Here is a 16,284-nt window from a genome sequence, read left to right on the forward strand (position 1 = left end):
AGCCAAATAGAACTTGTTTGGCTCAAAAAATTTGACCTCATACGCATATCCGGTCACTTATAAACCTGAGTACCCCGATAACCTAAATTTATTGTGTCCACAGGTTTTTATGGCTTGGTATCAGTTGACACTGGTCAACCGTCGTTTGCTTAAAGAATGGCAGATATATAAAACCAAGAAGATTTTCAGGTTATGGATGCAGAAATACAACGAATCTTAGTCCTTGGAGTAAAATCTTGTTTTCTAAAGCTTCATAATCAAAATCACAAGCTGATATTAAACGGGGCGATTTTTAGCGCAAACTTGGTGCATTAAAAATTGTTATCGTATAACGCAGTGCGACAACTTTTAACGAAGTAGTCTGTAATGGTGTCGTGTTGCGTTAAAAGTTGTCCGCGCGCTATGTTGCGTTAAATGTCGTCGTGATAAATTGTCCCGTGTAACATCAGTAAACCATACACGAGGACACGAGGGCGTGTCATGCTCTGCACGTGCGCTGTTAGTTTTGGCGCATTGCTTGGCTGTTCTCTGCAAAACCGACTACAACATCGTCAAATGAGGAAAAGATGTCATTATCTTCTAGTTTCCTTAAGGACAAGGAAATTTTACACGGCTTCTTTTGTCATAGTTTTTATCAAAAAGCTTTCATACGTACAGCTATGCTAACATTGAGGTTGGTTGTAATTCAGCTGTCACTTTTCCTGACCAAAAAACTTCGTTCTCCAAGATTGCCCTTCCCAATATTTGCTCTCAGAAAGAAATGTACTAAAACGCAAATTGCCTCCTATGGAGGCCTTAAAACTTTTGAAGAAATGATTCGTTTTATTTTGATATTTATTTTCACCGTATTTCTATTTGCTAAGATTGTTTGTATTTTAAGAGTTGATTTTTTCAGATGTTAGATATTTAAATAATATAGTTTTGACTATTTATTTTGTAGATCTTTTAATTTCTTGAACATTCTTTAATGACTTCAATTATAGAGAAAAAAATACCTTCTTGTCACAGGATATTTCAACGGTGGAAATCCTGAACTTTTTGGCGCATCTTATTTTTTTTATTCTACCAATGAGATCGCAAGTTTGGAACGAAGGAAAAAAAACCTTTCCATTTGACACGGAAATTTCCAGAACTTTCTAACCGAAAATTTTGGCTAAATGGAAATAGCCTCCCAATTTCAGTGTTCTTAGACTTTTTCTGAGTGCATGGCCATCGAGAATCTGAAATTCCTCCTGCACATTAGATTTCTTTCAAAAGCAATTCTTACTACCGATTAATTTTTGATATCACACCAAGAAAATTGAAAAATTGAAGTTTGAGGAGCTTGGTTTTTTATAGTGTGAATACAGCCGCATCCTTTGCTAAATACCGCTGCGAGCGTTTGGCAGGAAGGGAAAGAGGCACCTGTATTCATTGGTTAGAGTTTTATTTAACTGATTGAGTAAGTAGAAATACCCAGAATATCGAGATGATTTTGTAACTTATTTAATTGCTCTAACACATTTGTAAAATAGTTTTAAAAGAAATGACTAATAGAAAATCAGCAAATTGTTGGGTCATGAATAAAGTGTTTTATCAGTAATCTAACGGTCTCCTGAAAGGGCTTCGTCTCGATGCGTTTTTAGTGGGCGCCCGGTTTGAAAATCAAAGGTAGAAAACCATCACTGGTATACCTGGCAGTGAAGAACGGGTTTTGCCAGACAATTCCCGAAACCTATCCTCTTCTGATAAACGAAGTCATTTCAGCTTGATACTCGGTCGATACCGGTATCGCGCTTCTGTCTTGTTTTCTTCCAGTTTTTGGAACCGGTCAAACTTGTTGTAAATGATTGGCAGCAGTGGCGTGATAAGTACTACACCTGAAATCGAGCAGACTCCACCCACGATCTTGCCAGCTGCGAAGAAAGAAAGGAAGGATAAATTAAAAGCCGGAGCCTCTCTCTCTCATACAAAGCCTTGAAGTCAAACCATTCCCGAGTACATTACAGGCCTCATGAAACAACTGTACAACCATCAAGCGCGGGAAAACATGAAACCTGTGCCAAACGCGGGAAACATCCCGGGCAAACGTGGGACCGGCGCCAAGCGCGAAGTGACGCAAAGCCCCCTTATTCTATAATTTTCGCGCGAAAAGAAAGATTGCGCGAAATTTAAACACGCGAACTTTAATACCATCTCATGAACAAAACGATAAGAATTTTAAATCTTCTGTGAGTTAACCGGGCCTTGTGGTGAATTGTTCTTAACTAAAACTGTAACTTTCTGTCCTTGAAAACATCTTTCCGTTGTTGTTTTCAACTAGCAACCATCCTGCGATTCCCTGCTAACTTCAGCTTGTAACTCGGCCAAAACCTCTGCAGGCTCCTTGTAGTTAATTAGATCAAGTTGAACCAGACCTTTGTACCCTTCAAGTAACTCCTTAATTTCTTTGTGACAAGTACCCGCAGCTCATAAAACAAAAAATCGCGAAATTTAGTACGCCTTTGCTCTAATTTTTCTTACAATCGCAAAAATTAATACTCGCGAAATTCAGCTCCCGAATTTTCGCGAAATTAAGCACGCGCGAAAATTAGTAAGAATAAGGAAGGCCTTGACAGGGTCTGTTGGACTCCAGCAAAATCACTTTTTGTCATTAATACAAATTTAAAAACAGAAAGTTTGTGAAGTAGTTTGAGTTCGAAGACAAATATTTATGTAGAGGAAATTCTAAATTAACTCCGAAAGCAAACGGCTGGAAGACTAAGCCAACTTACCTAATGTTTTAGGGACCATATCGCCATAACCCAAGGTACTTATCGTTACCACAGCCCACCAACACGCGTCAGGGATGCTGTGAAATACAGTATCTTTATCCCACTGTTCACAGTAATACACTGTACTGCCAAATAACACTGTGCCGATCAAAGTTAGAAACATCATGGTCCAGAGATCGTGAATGCAAGCTTTGGCAGTTTTACCGACAATTTTTATCTTTGAATAAAAACGTGAGATTTTCAAGATTTGGAAAATCCTCGAAAAGCGTAGAATTTTGAGGATATAAACAGGCAGTCTGTAACTTCCTGATGCAAGTAGTGAGACGTAGAAAGGAATTATCGCTGCGATGTCTATAATGTTTAAAACTCGCAGTAAAAACTTGCGTTTTTCAGGAGCAACCATGAAGCGTACTACAAGCTCTACTGTGAACCAGAGAATACAAAATTGTTCAGCTTTAATGATAAAATGAGTTGTGATATTTGCACTCTTGTAAGAGATCGTGTTGTTCTGTTTTGGTTGAAAAACGCTGTAGTTTGTTGCATTGTTAAAGACGTCCCGTCCCGCAGAATTCCAGAAACTTTTCATGCTTGGCAAAGTTTCAACGCACGCCAGTATGACAACAAACATCGTTACGAGAAGTGAAAACAAATTTAAAATGCGTGCCAAGTTGCTTGAATCGGGTATTTCGCACATTTCCCAGATCACCCTCTGATAAATCCTCCCTGGAATAGCATGTTTCTTTCCCTGCAATCTTCTTGGAACTGGCAAGTTGTATTTTTTGTCGTATGAACTCAAGTAGTCATAGACACCGAAAAAATGCAACTCCTCTGCTATAAGCCTCTCATATAAAGCTCTCTTGGGAAAAACCAGCCTTCCTTGAGTGATATAGAAGTTGAAGACGCATTCAAACGCCGTTCGATTCCTGTCGAAGAATATTTCCTTGTTCTCTGCATCGTAGTAATGCTGTCGTCTATTCGGATCGCTCAGTAAACTTTTAGGAAATTTCTGCAACTGTGTGGAAGTCAACTGATACCTTTTCCCACTGACGTTAATCTGTATCTTTTCTCCACTGCGCACCAGTGTTTTAGATCTCATTAGCTGACATGCTGATTCAGTAGAAGACCGCGCTCGTCTTTCCCTCTCCGGGGGAATCAAAGCGACTGTTCCTCTGTGATAGCTGGTTGATGAGCGTACGTATTTATTCGAGTTTAAATCTCCGGGTTTTCCGTGATATTGAAGCATGATTTGAACGTACAGAATACGCTGTCTGAATCAGTTTTCGTCGAGTTTAGACATACTCAATTAAGATACGCGCTGAAATACGCGCACTCCGTGCGTCATATCTCAGTTTAACCTCTCGGGGCAATTTATGATCAGCTAGACAAGAGCTGTCGTTCCGGTTGTCAAGGTCGACTAGATCAATCTGTTTCCTTTTTGTGGTAACAAACTAAGCTAAAACAGCTGCAGATAGTTTTCATCACATTTTAAATCACAGCAAACATATAGATTTCCTCTTATTTCTCCCTTAATTTGAGGCCGAGTTGGAAAAACAACGAACAGCAACACAACTTTTGTTTTGCTGAATCTATTTTATCAGGTTCAATGATCTTAAGGTCTCTTTCAATCTTGTTACAGATCTTTTACGTGATTGTATGGCTGACTGATATGAATAAAATTTGTTTATTGGTATGCGTTTTCAATAAGATTACTTTAAACTTCCTGCAGACAATACATATAATGGGTTGATCGAGACCTTAATAGACCTTGAAAGAAAAAATAATTAAGTACAGATTGCTGTGATCTTGCTCGACATGTGATCACTTCATGAAATTCTTAGAGAACGCCGGCCACTAAACAAATCGCTTTGTTCAAATCTGTTTGTTAAAAAAGCGAAGTATGACGCAATGTTTTTTCTTGTTCTTCATGGCCTATTGTACTGTAACTCGTGAAACATTTATTCAGCCATTTCATGTCATTCGCAAAGCAAACACAAAAACCGCGAAATGACCAATTTAAAGTTCTCGTAAATGGAATTGAACAAATATTTGATCCGGGTGGGCTCATGGTTTCAAACTGTTTTCTTTGTGTATCTACTGAGCTACACAAAGACATTTCTCAGTAGTTTCGTGGGAAGAACTCCAGGCTTCGGATAGTGCGGCTGTATCCGTGGGAGAGTGGAAACGAATGTTTGGTAGTCGACAGAGATAAGGTAAATTGACCACCGTTGAAAGATTCAAGCGCTGACGTTTCGAGCGTTAGCCCTTCGTCAGAGGGAATCCAGATAGTGGAGCCGCGCCGGCGAACGACTAAATTCAGAAGACGGCGCGAAATTTAAGGCGGGGGTACACCTGAAAGCCGTTTTCACGCCGCTTGAAATCAGTTCAACGGAAATATCTCGTTCGCGTTTCAAGCAATACAAAAACCCTAGGCTCATTACACAAATCAATGTTTTGGGGTGTTTTGTAAATTTTTGGGTGATTTTTAGGTATATTTGGGAGGAGATAGTTTTTCTCAAAAGAGTAGTAAAATTAAGAGAAATAAGAAATATTGAAAATTTAGTGAAGTTTTAAAATTAGAATTTGTAGTAAATAATTAATAGACGGATGCCAAGTTAGTCCACTAGAAACCCGGGGTGCTCTTGCGTGGGTATCAACTGTCTGTTAGTGTTCCAAAAATCATTTTCTTTCTTCTATTCATTCTTAAAACCTCTTCAAATTTCACTCAAATTCGGATGTACCCCCGCCTTAAAGTAAAACGCGTTTTTGAGAGCCTGTAATAGCCTGTGTAAGATACTGCTGCAAAGGCCAACACTACATCAAAATGACAAACTTCTCGAAAAATCATTAGTAAAAAGGCTTGTTGTGAATACATCTTAACGTCCACTGCTTCCCAGCGCGATGGGTGCTCACCCCAAACGTGGTAAATTTCTAAACGCCATATCTATACAAAGGAATGCAATAAAGAGACATAATTTATTTATGCTGATAAGGGGTCTTTGTGGTTTAACATGCGCTGAAAGACCAGCTTTTGTGATAGTCAGTTTACATTCCGATGCCGCCAGACTCTAACTTGACTGACACCACCTATTATTCAGCGATGAGATGCCTAGCCTAGCCTGTTACAGGCTCTCTGTTGAGGGATAATGGCAATAAGAATGATCGATGGGAAAAAAAGCGGGGCAGTGGAAAGTTTTCTCTCGCATCGGCCTGTTTCACTCTCGCACGCCTCGATCTTTTTTGCGCCCTCCGTTAAGTTAATCCCCCTAGCAGGGTCCTCTTCGCAGCTAATCCGATAAACGATGGATAAAAAAACCCATAAACGTGCGCAGTCTGTGCATTTACTGAATTAAAGTCAAAACAGCTCAAAGAACTTTTTAATTTCCTTGTCTTGCCTCGTTTCTATGCTCAAACCCAGGTTCTTCGCGTTCAAATTAACAACGATGATTATTCAACAACATAAAATTTTGCAGATTTGTTATGATGGTACGTGGCGCGAAGTTCTACCTGTTTATTTTGTTCGTCGTTCGATTAGCTCCCTGCCTAAGTACTTCTGTGAACCACAAAGACCTCCCTCGAGGTCATGGTGAGGAACTGGGTAAGCACAGAGATTCCGAAGGCCATGTGAACATCATTGATTCAGATAAACTTCCTTCTCCGGAACAATTCTGGGATCAGTATGCTAGCATTCGAAAACCAGTTGTATTTCGAGGCGCAGCAAAGCATTTCCCTGCTTTTCAATTATGGACGGATAAATATCTGACAGAAAAGTACGGAGAATTGGAAGTTAAACTGGAAGCAAAGCGAGAAAAGGACCATGTCCCCGTAGGTGAAAGAGGTCTTGGACGCGACACGATTCGAAGTTTTCTCGAAACTTATCAAAAGAAAGATTCCTACACCGTCTCCCAGCTGCCAGATCCGCTGTCAAAAGAAGTCAGTGTCTTGCCATTTTTGATGTGTGGTACATTCAGCGAGAGGATTTTAGAAGCGAATCTGTGGCTAAGCTCCGGAGGTACCCGCAGCATGTTACATAAAGACGCTGATAATGCTATCAATTGCTTGTTAAATGGGACGAAAGATTGGATTTTAATTCACCCAGACAACGAGAAAAATGTGAGTAGCTTAGCTAGTTGTTTTTGTTTTATTTTATTGTTTTGTCTACTCAACTAGAACTTTAAAATCAAATGTTTTACCAAGAAAAATAAATATTTAATCTCTCTATAACCTGTTTCAACTTGAAAGGCTCAGGTCTTTTGTTCGATTTTGTGTTCCAATAACTCTATTTCAAAGAAGGCGTTAATTGTAATTACCTCTATTCAAATATTTGCCACTTGTTCATTTCGATGGGAATGAATTCAGATTTTTGATCACACCAACCATTGCCATGTAAGCTCATCGAACATACTGCCAATAAAAACTACTGAACAGGTGATGTCAAAACTAATGTTGAGCTAATGTCAATACCATTACCAGAAACACCGGTAGTTGACATGAGAGCATCAATACCGTTAGGTTCTTCTTTCCCAGAGACGAGCTCCTCTTCGAGATGTAGCGATACGGGAGTTTCCCAGAAAAATATCAATGCTTGTGAGAAATACTGGTGTTTTTTTGTTTGTTGTTGTTGTTGGAAATTTTTTTCAATAAAGTTATTATAAAATTTTTGTAATCTCAAGTATTTTGGTGTTGTCTTGTATAAAATCAATGTTTTTCCTGTTTGCATCTGCTGTTGATACTTCACTGTAAAAGTGTATCACAGCATTTATAACCTAATATGCAATTAATTTCTCAACTTTTTCAAAACCTGGGCACTATGAACACGATGTTACAATTTAAATCTAGTATGATGATATCAATATCGATGTCAATATAAAAATGCGAAATATCAGTTGATATCATGCTAATGTCAAATCCATGTCTAGCCCAGTTTCAGACCAAAACATGTAATTTTCTTGTACTCTTTTTCAGACCTGGCCTGGTTTCTAGAATCCATAGCTACCCATTGCTGTAGACCAAAATGGTTAAAATCTATATTCTATTTCAGACCAAAACAGTCCAAATATCATATCTTTTGGCACTGCACTTACCATAAATAATTATAGCTAATATAGGGCAGTACCCCGTCCCTCCCCTCCCCCCCACCACCAGGGTTGCTTCCTACATGGACTTCAGTTATTCAACTTGCCCTGAAACCTGCTTAAAAATTTGGTACATAGAATTTTAAATGTGTGTCTGGGAAAGACAAGCTAAAGCTCTTTATGTAACAATCTTTTCATTGTTTTGCTGATTAATTTTTTTAAGATACCAGTTGCCGATGGTGACAAAGGTTATGGTGGATTTGCTACGCTGGATGTTCAAAGTGTGAATCTTATTAAGTACCCAAAGTTCAAGGAAGTGAGATGGCAGTATGCGAACATGACTCCAGGGGATTGCCTCTTCTTACCTTACAGTAAGCTTGTTGTGTGTTGCTTAAAGGGGCACTGTGTCACCTTTTTCAAGCATCACTTTGAATGACCAAAAAACATGTAATTATGTATCAATGGAAATGTTAAAATAATGTTTCACTTTTGTTATTATTAACGATTGAAGGGGTGCACGGAATAAGGCCCTAAGCGACTTTTGATGTATGGTCAAATTCTCCTTGTTTCACTAGGGAATACAAGGCAATTTGGAAGGAGAATCTAGCAATTTACCAGAAGACACTTGGGGCCTTTTTCCAAGCACCCCTTCAAATATTACCCTGGCTACTAGTGGACAAAAACCAGTATTAATAATAATATTATTGTAAATCTTTGGCTGTCGATAGCAAGGATGGAAATGAGTTATAACTTGAAAAAAATGGCTAAGTTTTCAAGTTTTTCCTGTGTGTTTTAGAGAAATAACTAAACATTCTTCCTCTGTAGAGAAATCACTAATATTTTCCTCCTGGTACTTTAAGAGCAATTTCATGTTAGAGAAATGGTTCTTTGTGAAATATTTGAATAGTTTTTACAAAACTTAAGGGAAATCTCCATGACAGTACCACTTTAATAAGACCCATACAGGGAAGTATTAAGGAAATCCACAGTCATTCAGATTATAAGTTTAGATCACTTCAGTTTCCTTCACCATACAGCTGTGCGTATGTCTTGTGTGTCACTGTTGACAGGTTACTGGCATCAAGTGCGATCTTTTGGGTCAAAGAATATGGCGGTGTCTGTTCTGTTTTCACGACTGACAGAGTTTGACCCAGCAGGATGTGAAAATGCCAAGTTAGAGTACACGCCCTTGTCCGATGTGAACATGGTGTGGACCTACCCAGGGCATGGGCCCCAAACTATGGGAAACGTGGATCCTTTTGAAATGAAGTATGTACTATTGACATGTTGGTGCAGATCCTTTGACCCACTTAAAGTTATCACCTGTGACATCCAATCCTATTTCCCAGCAAAATAATGTAAAACGGACTTGTCTGTTTCCCATTTGTCCAGACCATCATCAGCATCATCATCATTATCAACATACGGTATTAAAGCTATGAACTCTGTACCATAAAGATATTTATTTTTTTTGTAAGTGACCAACAGCAAGAAAAAACTACAAACCATAGCAATAATATTTTATTTATGTTTCAGTTTCCAATTTGTTGATCTGATGACCGATTGGTCTTTTTCCTACTACAAATTAATTAACATTCCAAAACTAATTCTAGTGTTAACAGTTTTCCTGATTTAGGCTTAACATATTTGTCAACATTTTTTTTCTTTCAGGGATGAGTATCTTTCTTTGGTGGAACACACACGTGATGGGCGTGTGGATGCTGATCTAATTTTTATGGTGCTCACTGAAGTAAGGAGATATATAACAACAAATATTGAAGGACTGGGGGTGTAAAGGACGTATGTTGAGCTTTTAGGTTGAGTTTTGGTGTTTATAAAAAAAACTTGACCAAATGACCGGGGTGCATTTTTTTTGGGAGAATCCGAAAACGGATTTGTGATCTCAGATCATTCGGATCATGCCGCATCAAAGGAACCGATGAATCCTTGTCCAGAGTGGATTCGTCGGTTCCTTTGATGCGGCATGATCCAAATGATCTGAGATCACAAATCTGTTTTTGGATTCTCCCAAAAAAAGTGCACCCCAGGGCTCTGAGTTAAAGTTGTTCAAAGCCAAGATTTTTGACCCTCAGTTTTCACTTACTGGTAGACTTTTCTTTTCTACTAGCTTAAAATTGGTTTTTAAATACATTTTTTATTGAGCGAGATGAGAAGCTCAGTTAATTTTTTTAAAAGAGGACTGAAGAGCATTAATCAACTTTTATACAACTGGTCCCAGGGTTAATATTATGGGCCTGTGTTTTTTGAATGAACTAAGATATTTTGGTGGAACATCTATTTTCACTGTTTAATTTATTGCAGGCTGGAGCTATGGAGGAACATGAAGATGTAAGAAAAAACATGGCAGAAAATGTAAGTTAACTACATCAAAGACAGTTGAATCCTTAAGCTTGTTTCACCTCCATTATTAACCTTTTCAGGCTGGGGAAGTAGGCAAGGAGCGTCTGGGAGGATTTGGAAATTCCTAAAGAAAAAATATGAGGGGCTTGATGGACAAGAGAAAATTTGGAATAAATGTGATGGAATATGCCACACATGAGATTCCAATCCTAGCAGTATGCAGGATGTTTGTCCCATGAACCTAGTTTAATGGCCTTAGTTTCCACGAGGCTCCTGTAGCTCAGTGGTAGAGCATCCGAGCTAGTAATCAGAAGGTCTTAGTTTTGACTCCTGATAGGAGCACTCAGATTTTTTTTCCAAGTATGCCTGTGTCACTTACTGAATAATACATCATTATCAAAGGAAAATTTGTTCGCAAAACGTTGTTTCACAATAAGCTATGTCAAGCCACTCGATTCATTTCTGTCCAAAATGGCACACAAATCTTAAATCTTGATATTTGTGTGAAATGCTTTAAAATAAAATTGAAATTAATTATTTGTGTTATATTAACAGCAGCCAGTAACAAAACAAGAGTTTCCAATTAATAGGTTATTGCAATAATCAGTATGAATTTTAGACTCCCACGCAGACATTCTCTGGGCTTGTCACGCATTCAGTTTAGCGGGAAGGAATGCATGACAGGCCCAAAGACTGTCTGTGTAGGAGGCTATATGAATTTGTATTCATTTGGTTTGTTTTCTTGTAGATCTTGAAAATAATAGATGTGGACAACAAAGGTTATGCATCCAAAGAGGACATCCAAGCATTGACTCTTGAACAGCTTAAACAAATGGCGAATGTGATTGATGCAGATCCTGCTAACACTGAGGAATATGAGTTTGCCTTATTTGACTTGAATGCTGTGAGGTAATGTCAGCAAAAAAAAAGTGATGGCTACCTGGCATGATAACAAGTTTCATTACATTGACCTAAAAGTGTAATGTTAAACCAGGTTTCTTACAGTAAATGAAATCTTTCTTTAAAATGAATGTTTCAGGTCTGTTTTCCAAGATGCGCTGGTGGATGGAAATGGCAAACTAACCCTGCCAAACTTGATAGCACGTTATGAGGTAAGGTGGTCTTAAAAACTTTGGATAATAGCTTTTTCGAATGTGTACCAAGTCTTCTTGAATATTAGAGCAGTTTGTAGATCAAAATAATATCAAAGTTCATAACATTTTTTATTACATTTTTTATTGTTTTGCACTATTTACATATAACCATTGATAACGGTATACAGTATTAAACTATGAACGTTGCATAAGAGCTCTCCACTGAAACGCTATAGCATTGACATATTGGTTTGAAGACTTTTGTGCTTTGAGACTTTCTGAGTGGTTTACCATTTTGTCCCTTGATTTTTGTCTGTTATGGAAACTTTGGTTTGGAGTCATGATAATCAGTGCAAACTTTCTTCTGTAGGATTTTGGTGGCTCAGCCAAGGTAGCCAGAGAGCTTTTCAACATGCTTCAACCTAAAAATGCCGACTTTGTGACAGAAGAAGAAATGAAAGAACACCTTGATGGTGTGCTGAAGCTGTACTTGAAAACGAAAGAGGACGATAAATCAGGTTTGTGTACGCATGCATTCCTCCAATTTTGTTTCCCTGTACATAACTACTGTGCGACAGTTTTGGGAACCAATACGTGATGAGGCCTCTTGAGATGGGTAGTTTCAGATTGTCTTTGTGCATTAGTTTAGAAGGATCAAGATGGTAAGCTGTTAGCCTGCACAGGAAACGTTTCCGTTTGGTTTTGTGTGTTTTTGCTGTTTGAACGCGCGGAAATTAGGACGAGAGCGAAAAAAGAAAAACGTCTCAATATCTGCGCTGTTAAAAACGCGTTAAACCCCGACGGAAAGGCTTACTACATAAGCTAGTAAGCTGTCAGCTGCATGAAGAATCAGGGGACCTCTAGAATGCCATCGTAGCCCCAGGAGACACGTCTTGATGATACAAATCAAGTATGTACTAGAAAGGCAAGTATGTACTAGACAAGATATAGCACTCTAAAGCTTCAAGTTTGGCTTATGTATTTATTTTTTTCCCCTCCAAACTGAATTATAAATGTGGTGACTGAGGCTTACTGATGAAACAATGTCAACTAATAACCCCCATTCCAATTGGCTGAAAAGACCCGTTAAAATAACCGTCATTCTGATTTTTTTTTTTTCTTTTTTTAAATTTGCTTCACATAACACCATAATTACAATATTGAACACTGCTTACACTATTAACAATAAATACAATACTTACAATACTGACAATACTTATTTCTTACATTGTTAACAATAATTACTATTTACAAACATTTTAAGCTTCTTATGATTTAAGCACACCTTCGCATCAGAAGAAACTTGTTTGCAAGATATTTGGCGTTAATGAGGCAGGATAAGCTAACGGATGAAGGACATAGAGAATATCAGGGGCGTTGGGAATAACGCTATAGTTGAAGCGATAGTTTCTACGTGATATCGTGTAGGAATGACCATTGTTTGGGTAGAAAATTGTTTGCTTCTGCTTGTACTTGTATGTTGTAAATTGTCTTCAGGTATTTGAGAAATCCTTGCAATAGAGGAATAGATTCTTTTGTTTTGCAGAGCCAGATATAGTGCCTGGCAATAAGAAAACAGAAGTTGATCTGGCGTTGAAATTTAGAAGAGTCTGATCTCAGGCCTAGTGAAACAGTCATGTCTGTAGAGTAGCTATCGGGAATAATTTGACAAAGTTTTAATCGCGTTATTATGCTCTCCCAGAAGAGCGCCGTTTTGGGGCAGGACCAGAAAAGGTGTATGAGTTTTTCTGATTCTTTTTTACAAAAGGAGCAGTTGGAGTTTTCTTTTATTCTTATCTTAGTTAAGAAAGCATTTGTTGGCATTCTTCTGTGCAACAGTTTAAATTGAAATTCCCCGAGTTTTGTGCTTTTTGTGATTTTATGAGCTAGTTGGTAGGACGCGCCCCACTTTATTTCGTTTTGACCTAAGTTGCAGTCTTGGATCCATTTTTGCTGGCTTGTAGTAGGGGCGGCACTTTTCTTTGTAACTAATTTGTCATACACCAACTTGCTTGCTTTTTGGGCTTTTATTAGTTTTGTCGAATAACTTTCGTATCCATTATCTTCGTTAGTGTGTTCTCCTTGGTTGAATGTGTTGCATAGCTTTTTAAGAGCATTCTGATTGGTGTAGAACATTAAATTTTCTTTGGTAACAGTTTCTGAAGAAAATCGAAAACATTTTGACAGTTTGACAGTTAGAAGTTTGAGAGAACTAGCGATAGCAGCAGAAAAGCTCGGCTGTAGTTTGTTTTGGCTTGTTTCTCGTTCGTTCAAACTTCTTCATCACTTTGTTGGCGTCACTTTTTGGATTGTTTAATTGGGGCCATGCAGGAATGGCGTAGTGGTGAGAGGACTCGCCTCCCACCAATGCGCCGCAGGTTTGATTCCCGGACTCGGCGTCATATGTGGGTCAAGTTTGTTGTCGGTTCTCATCCTTGCTCTAAGAGGATTTTCTACGGCTAATCCGGTTTTCCCCTCTCTTCAAAAACATACATTTCTAAATTCCAATTCGACCTGGAAAGTGTCCCCAATTAGTGCTCTGCGCTAAATAAATTGATTTGTTTTTTTTAGTTATTGATTTATTTTTTTTTTATCTCTTAAGGAATATATTATGAAAAAGCCTGGGCCGAGGATAAAGAGATAATGAAAGAAACCATGCAATCGCCTGAAGACATTGCTGTTATGGCAACTGCGGAATCAGCTGAAGACATTGCTGCTATGGCAACTGCGGAGTCTGCACACACTGAACTGTGAACTGTTTCCAAGCAACGCTTCGTTGTCTCTGTGACAGCTGTCAGATGTTTCGTCATGTTTTGTTCAGTAGTATTGTTGGATCCACGACGTGCTTTTAAAGAGCGATTACCGTACATAAATGGTACAGTGTTAAACAATTTCTCGTTGTAATTTAGTCATTTTTAAAATTCGTTGTATTTGTCTGTAGAAGCACTGAGATATTTATAAAGCAAACTTAGATATTTAAAAAAAAATTGTCTGATAAACTACACGGCGTCAAATTATTCTACATCCACATTCTATTTTAGTCGGTTAAATCTTAAGTATAAATTAGATTTAAAAAATAATTTAAAAATTTAATAAAACCATAAATAATCTACGTACGTACTATCGTTGGATTGCGTACCCAGCGAGCAAAGATCCATTCGATCTTCCAGTTAGATTTAGAATCGCGTTTACTGCAAACGGCGAACATGAGATTCGCGTTTGTTTCCTTGAAAAAATAAAGTACATGGATGAGAATAGTGCAAAATAATTCTGACCTTTGATGCTAACGTAAAACAACTCAATTTTACTTGGAAACTGAAAACAGATAGTGGCAAATGTCGGATAAATACGGTCACGTGGTGATTTCTGCCGTTTTCCTCAAACGAAATTCTAAATCTCTCTATAGTATTGTTAAAGGGTCACTGTCACGGCAATTTTATGGTATTTTGGTTAAAACTACTCAAACATTTGACAAAAAACCTTTTTTCTAACATAAAATTGCTCTTACAGCACCGGGAGGAAAATAATTTAGTGATTTGTCCGAGGAACAACAAGTTGTAATCAGTTTTTACTGATTTCTCTGAAATATAAAGGAAGAACTTGAAAAAATTGGCTATTTTTTTCAAGTTGTAATCCATTTCCATCCTAGCCGTTCGCAACAAAACGTAATTAATACTGGTTTCTATGCACTAGTAAGGTTATTGCTAACAAAACTAAACCATTATTTTACAATTCCATCGATTCGAATACGTTTTCGTCACATTCAAAGTAACACTGCAAATAGGTGACGCTGGCCCTTTAACTACGTTCGCTTCAAAGTCTGCCATACGTCGTACGTTTAAAGTAATAATTAACACCACTAAATAATTATAGTAGTTAATAAATTAAAGTATAAAAACCGTCGAACGGCATTCAAAAGTATTGATACAACAACAATAACTTTGTTTATCCACGGCAAAAAATCATCAGGCAATGAAGAATGAAACTAAAACTAATAACAACCCTATGGGAACCTTTAACAGTGTACATTTATGAGGCTGGGGCCACTACTGAGTAATGTTTCCCAGTATTGTAATTTTATTTACTTGGTATATTTAACAACTGGCGAACGTCATGGATTTATTTTAGGAAGAAATAAAGAGCATTTTGCTGAGTACTGAGTACATGGTAGTTTTCAGAAACATATGCTCATCGCTCGCCTTTCAAAACAGTCCGTATTTTTCGTGTTTGTTCGTTGTACGAACACGAGTGGTCTTTGAAGGCAAAGTTTGCAGTAAGCAAGAAAATGGAAAATGAAACTGGGCACAGATGCTAAGAAGTACAACCAGTTCGCGCACACTTTTGGTTGATCATGAGTAATAAAGCGTGTGAAACACGCGTGTGTTGCGCGCTAGCATCTCCACCCACTAGGAGACTTGACGGCAGGAGTCGAGTGTCGCCTGGCGTGCGTTTCTCAAATCTTCCGAAGAGCTATCGGGACCGCAAAGTAATTTTCTAATCCCTTTTCTACAGATTGTCGGTTGTTTTTCGTACAAACTAACCCAACGTGCTTCTTAATCGTGGGAAACTTAAAAATTGTCTTTCAAAAGAGTCAAAAGTGATTTCTTTGGTAATTAATTTTGTGCATGTAAAAAAGTTTTTCGGAGGGGGTTCGATATCTTTTTGGGAGTTTGGGGAACGCAATCCTGCTCACGAGAGGCGATTCCACGCGTGCGTGTTTCGCACCCACTTTTATCCACCATACTAACTCCAGGGGACTTTCTCGTCGTGAACTACCCAATTTCGTCAAAAAATAAATGTAGTTACAAGGGGCCAAAAGTTGGTCACTATGACTTGTCCCAAAAATGTAAATTGGTTTGAATGTAACTTTTTCCCCCAATGCTTGCCCGTTCGTGTGAACTGTTCAAGGAACAAGCCCCTGCGACCATTCAACTTGTGCAAATATTACAAGGGACTTGTCCCAGGAACTAAACTCTCCTGTGGTTGAGCGTGCTATTTACGCGG

General features: G+C 38.2%; 3 protein-coding genes and 1 long non-coding RNA gene across 7 annotated transcripts in view; 3 read left to right on the plus strand and 1 right to left on the minus strand.

Moving 5' to 3' along the window:
• LOC146488949 (uncharacterized) overlaps window positions 1–1,585 on the plus strand; it is a 37,969-nt gene extending 36,384 nt beyond the window's left edge. For 3 of the 4 annotated variants that reach the window (XM_085114940.1, XM_085114958.1, XM_085114950.1), the window contains one exon: window positions 104–1,585. In XM_085114940.1, coding sequence (XP_084971066.1) covers window positions 104–220 — 117 coding nt within the window. In that variant the 3' untranslated portion in view covers window positions 221–1,585. The remainder of the gene's footprint in view (window positions 1–103) is intronic. The other variant, XR_014865702.1, reaches the window with a different exon arrangement.
• Window positions 1,410–4,263, minus strand: LOC146488950 (potassium voltage-gated channel subfamily A member 2-like). Its single transcript, XM_085115004.1, has 2 exons — window positions 2,754–4,263; window positions 1,410–1,895 (listed from the first exon to the last, which is right to left on the minus strand). The coding sequence occupies exons 1-2, from the start codon at window positions 3,994–3,996 to the stop codon at window positions 1,738–1,740; spliced, it is 1,401 nt and encodes a 466-aa protein (XP_084971130.1). The 5' UTR covers window positions 3,997–4,263; the 3' UTR covers window positions 1,410–1,737.
• A 1,921-nt stretch (window positions 4,264–6,184) lies between these two features.
• On the plus strand, window positions 6,185–15,433 carry LOC146488951 (uncharacterized). Its single transcript, XM_085114916.1, has 9 exons — window positions 6,185–6,863; window positions 8,049–8,196; window positions 8,896–9,094; window positions 9,497–9,575; window positions 10,148–10,198; window positions 10,935–11,095; window positions 11,226–11,298; window positions 11,651–11,798; window positions 13,883–15,433. Exons 1-9 carry the CDS (start codon window positions 6,231–6,233, stop codon window positions 14,032–14,034), a joined length of 1,644 nt encoding a protein of 547 aa, XP_084971042.1. The 5' UTR covers window positions 6,185–6,230; the 3' UTR covers window positions 14,035–15,433.
• LOC146488952 (uncharacterized) lies at window positions 11,807–13,760 on the plus strand. Its single transcript, XR_014865691.1, has 2 exons — window positions 11,807–12,377; window positions 13,393–13,760. It is a non-coding gene; the product is annotated as an uncharacterized LOC146488952 (long non-coding RNA).
• Window positions 15,434–16,284: the final 851 nt, after the last annotated feature.

This window comes from Pavona decussata, unplaced genomic scaffold (assembly GCF_977016875.1).
Source record: "Pavona decussata unplaced genomic scaffold, jaPavDecu1.1 SCAFFOLD_8, whole genome shotgun sequence".
Lineage (NCBI taxonomy): Eukaryota > Metazoa > Cnidaria > Anthozoa > Scleractinia > Agariciidae > Pavona > Pavona decussata.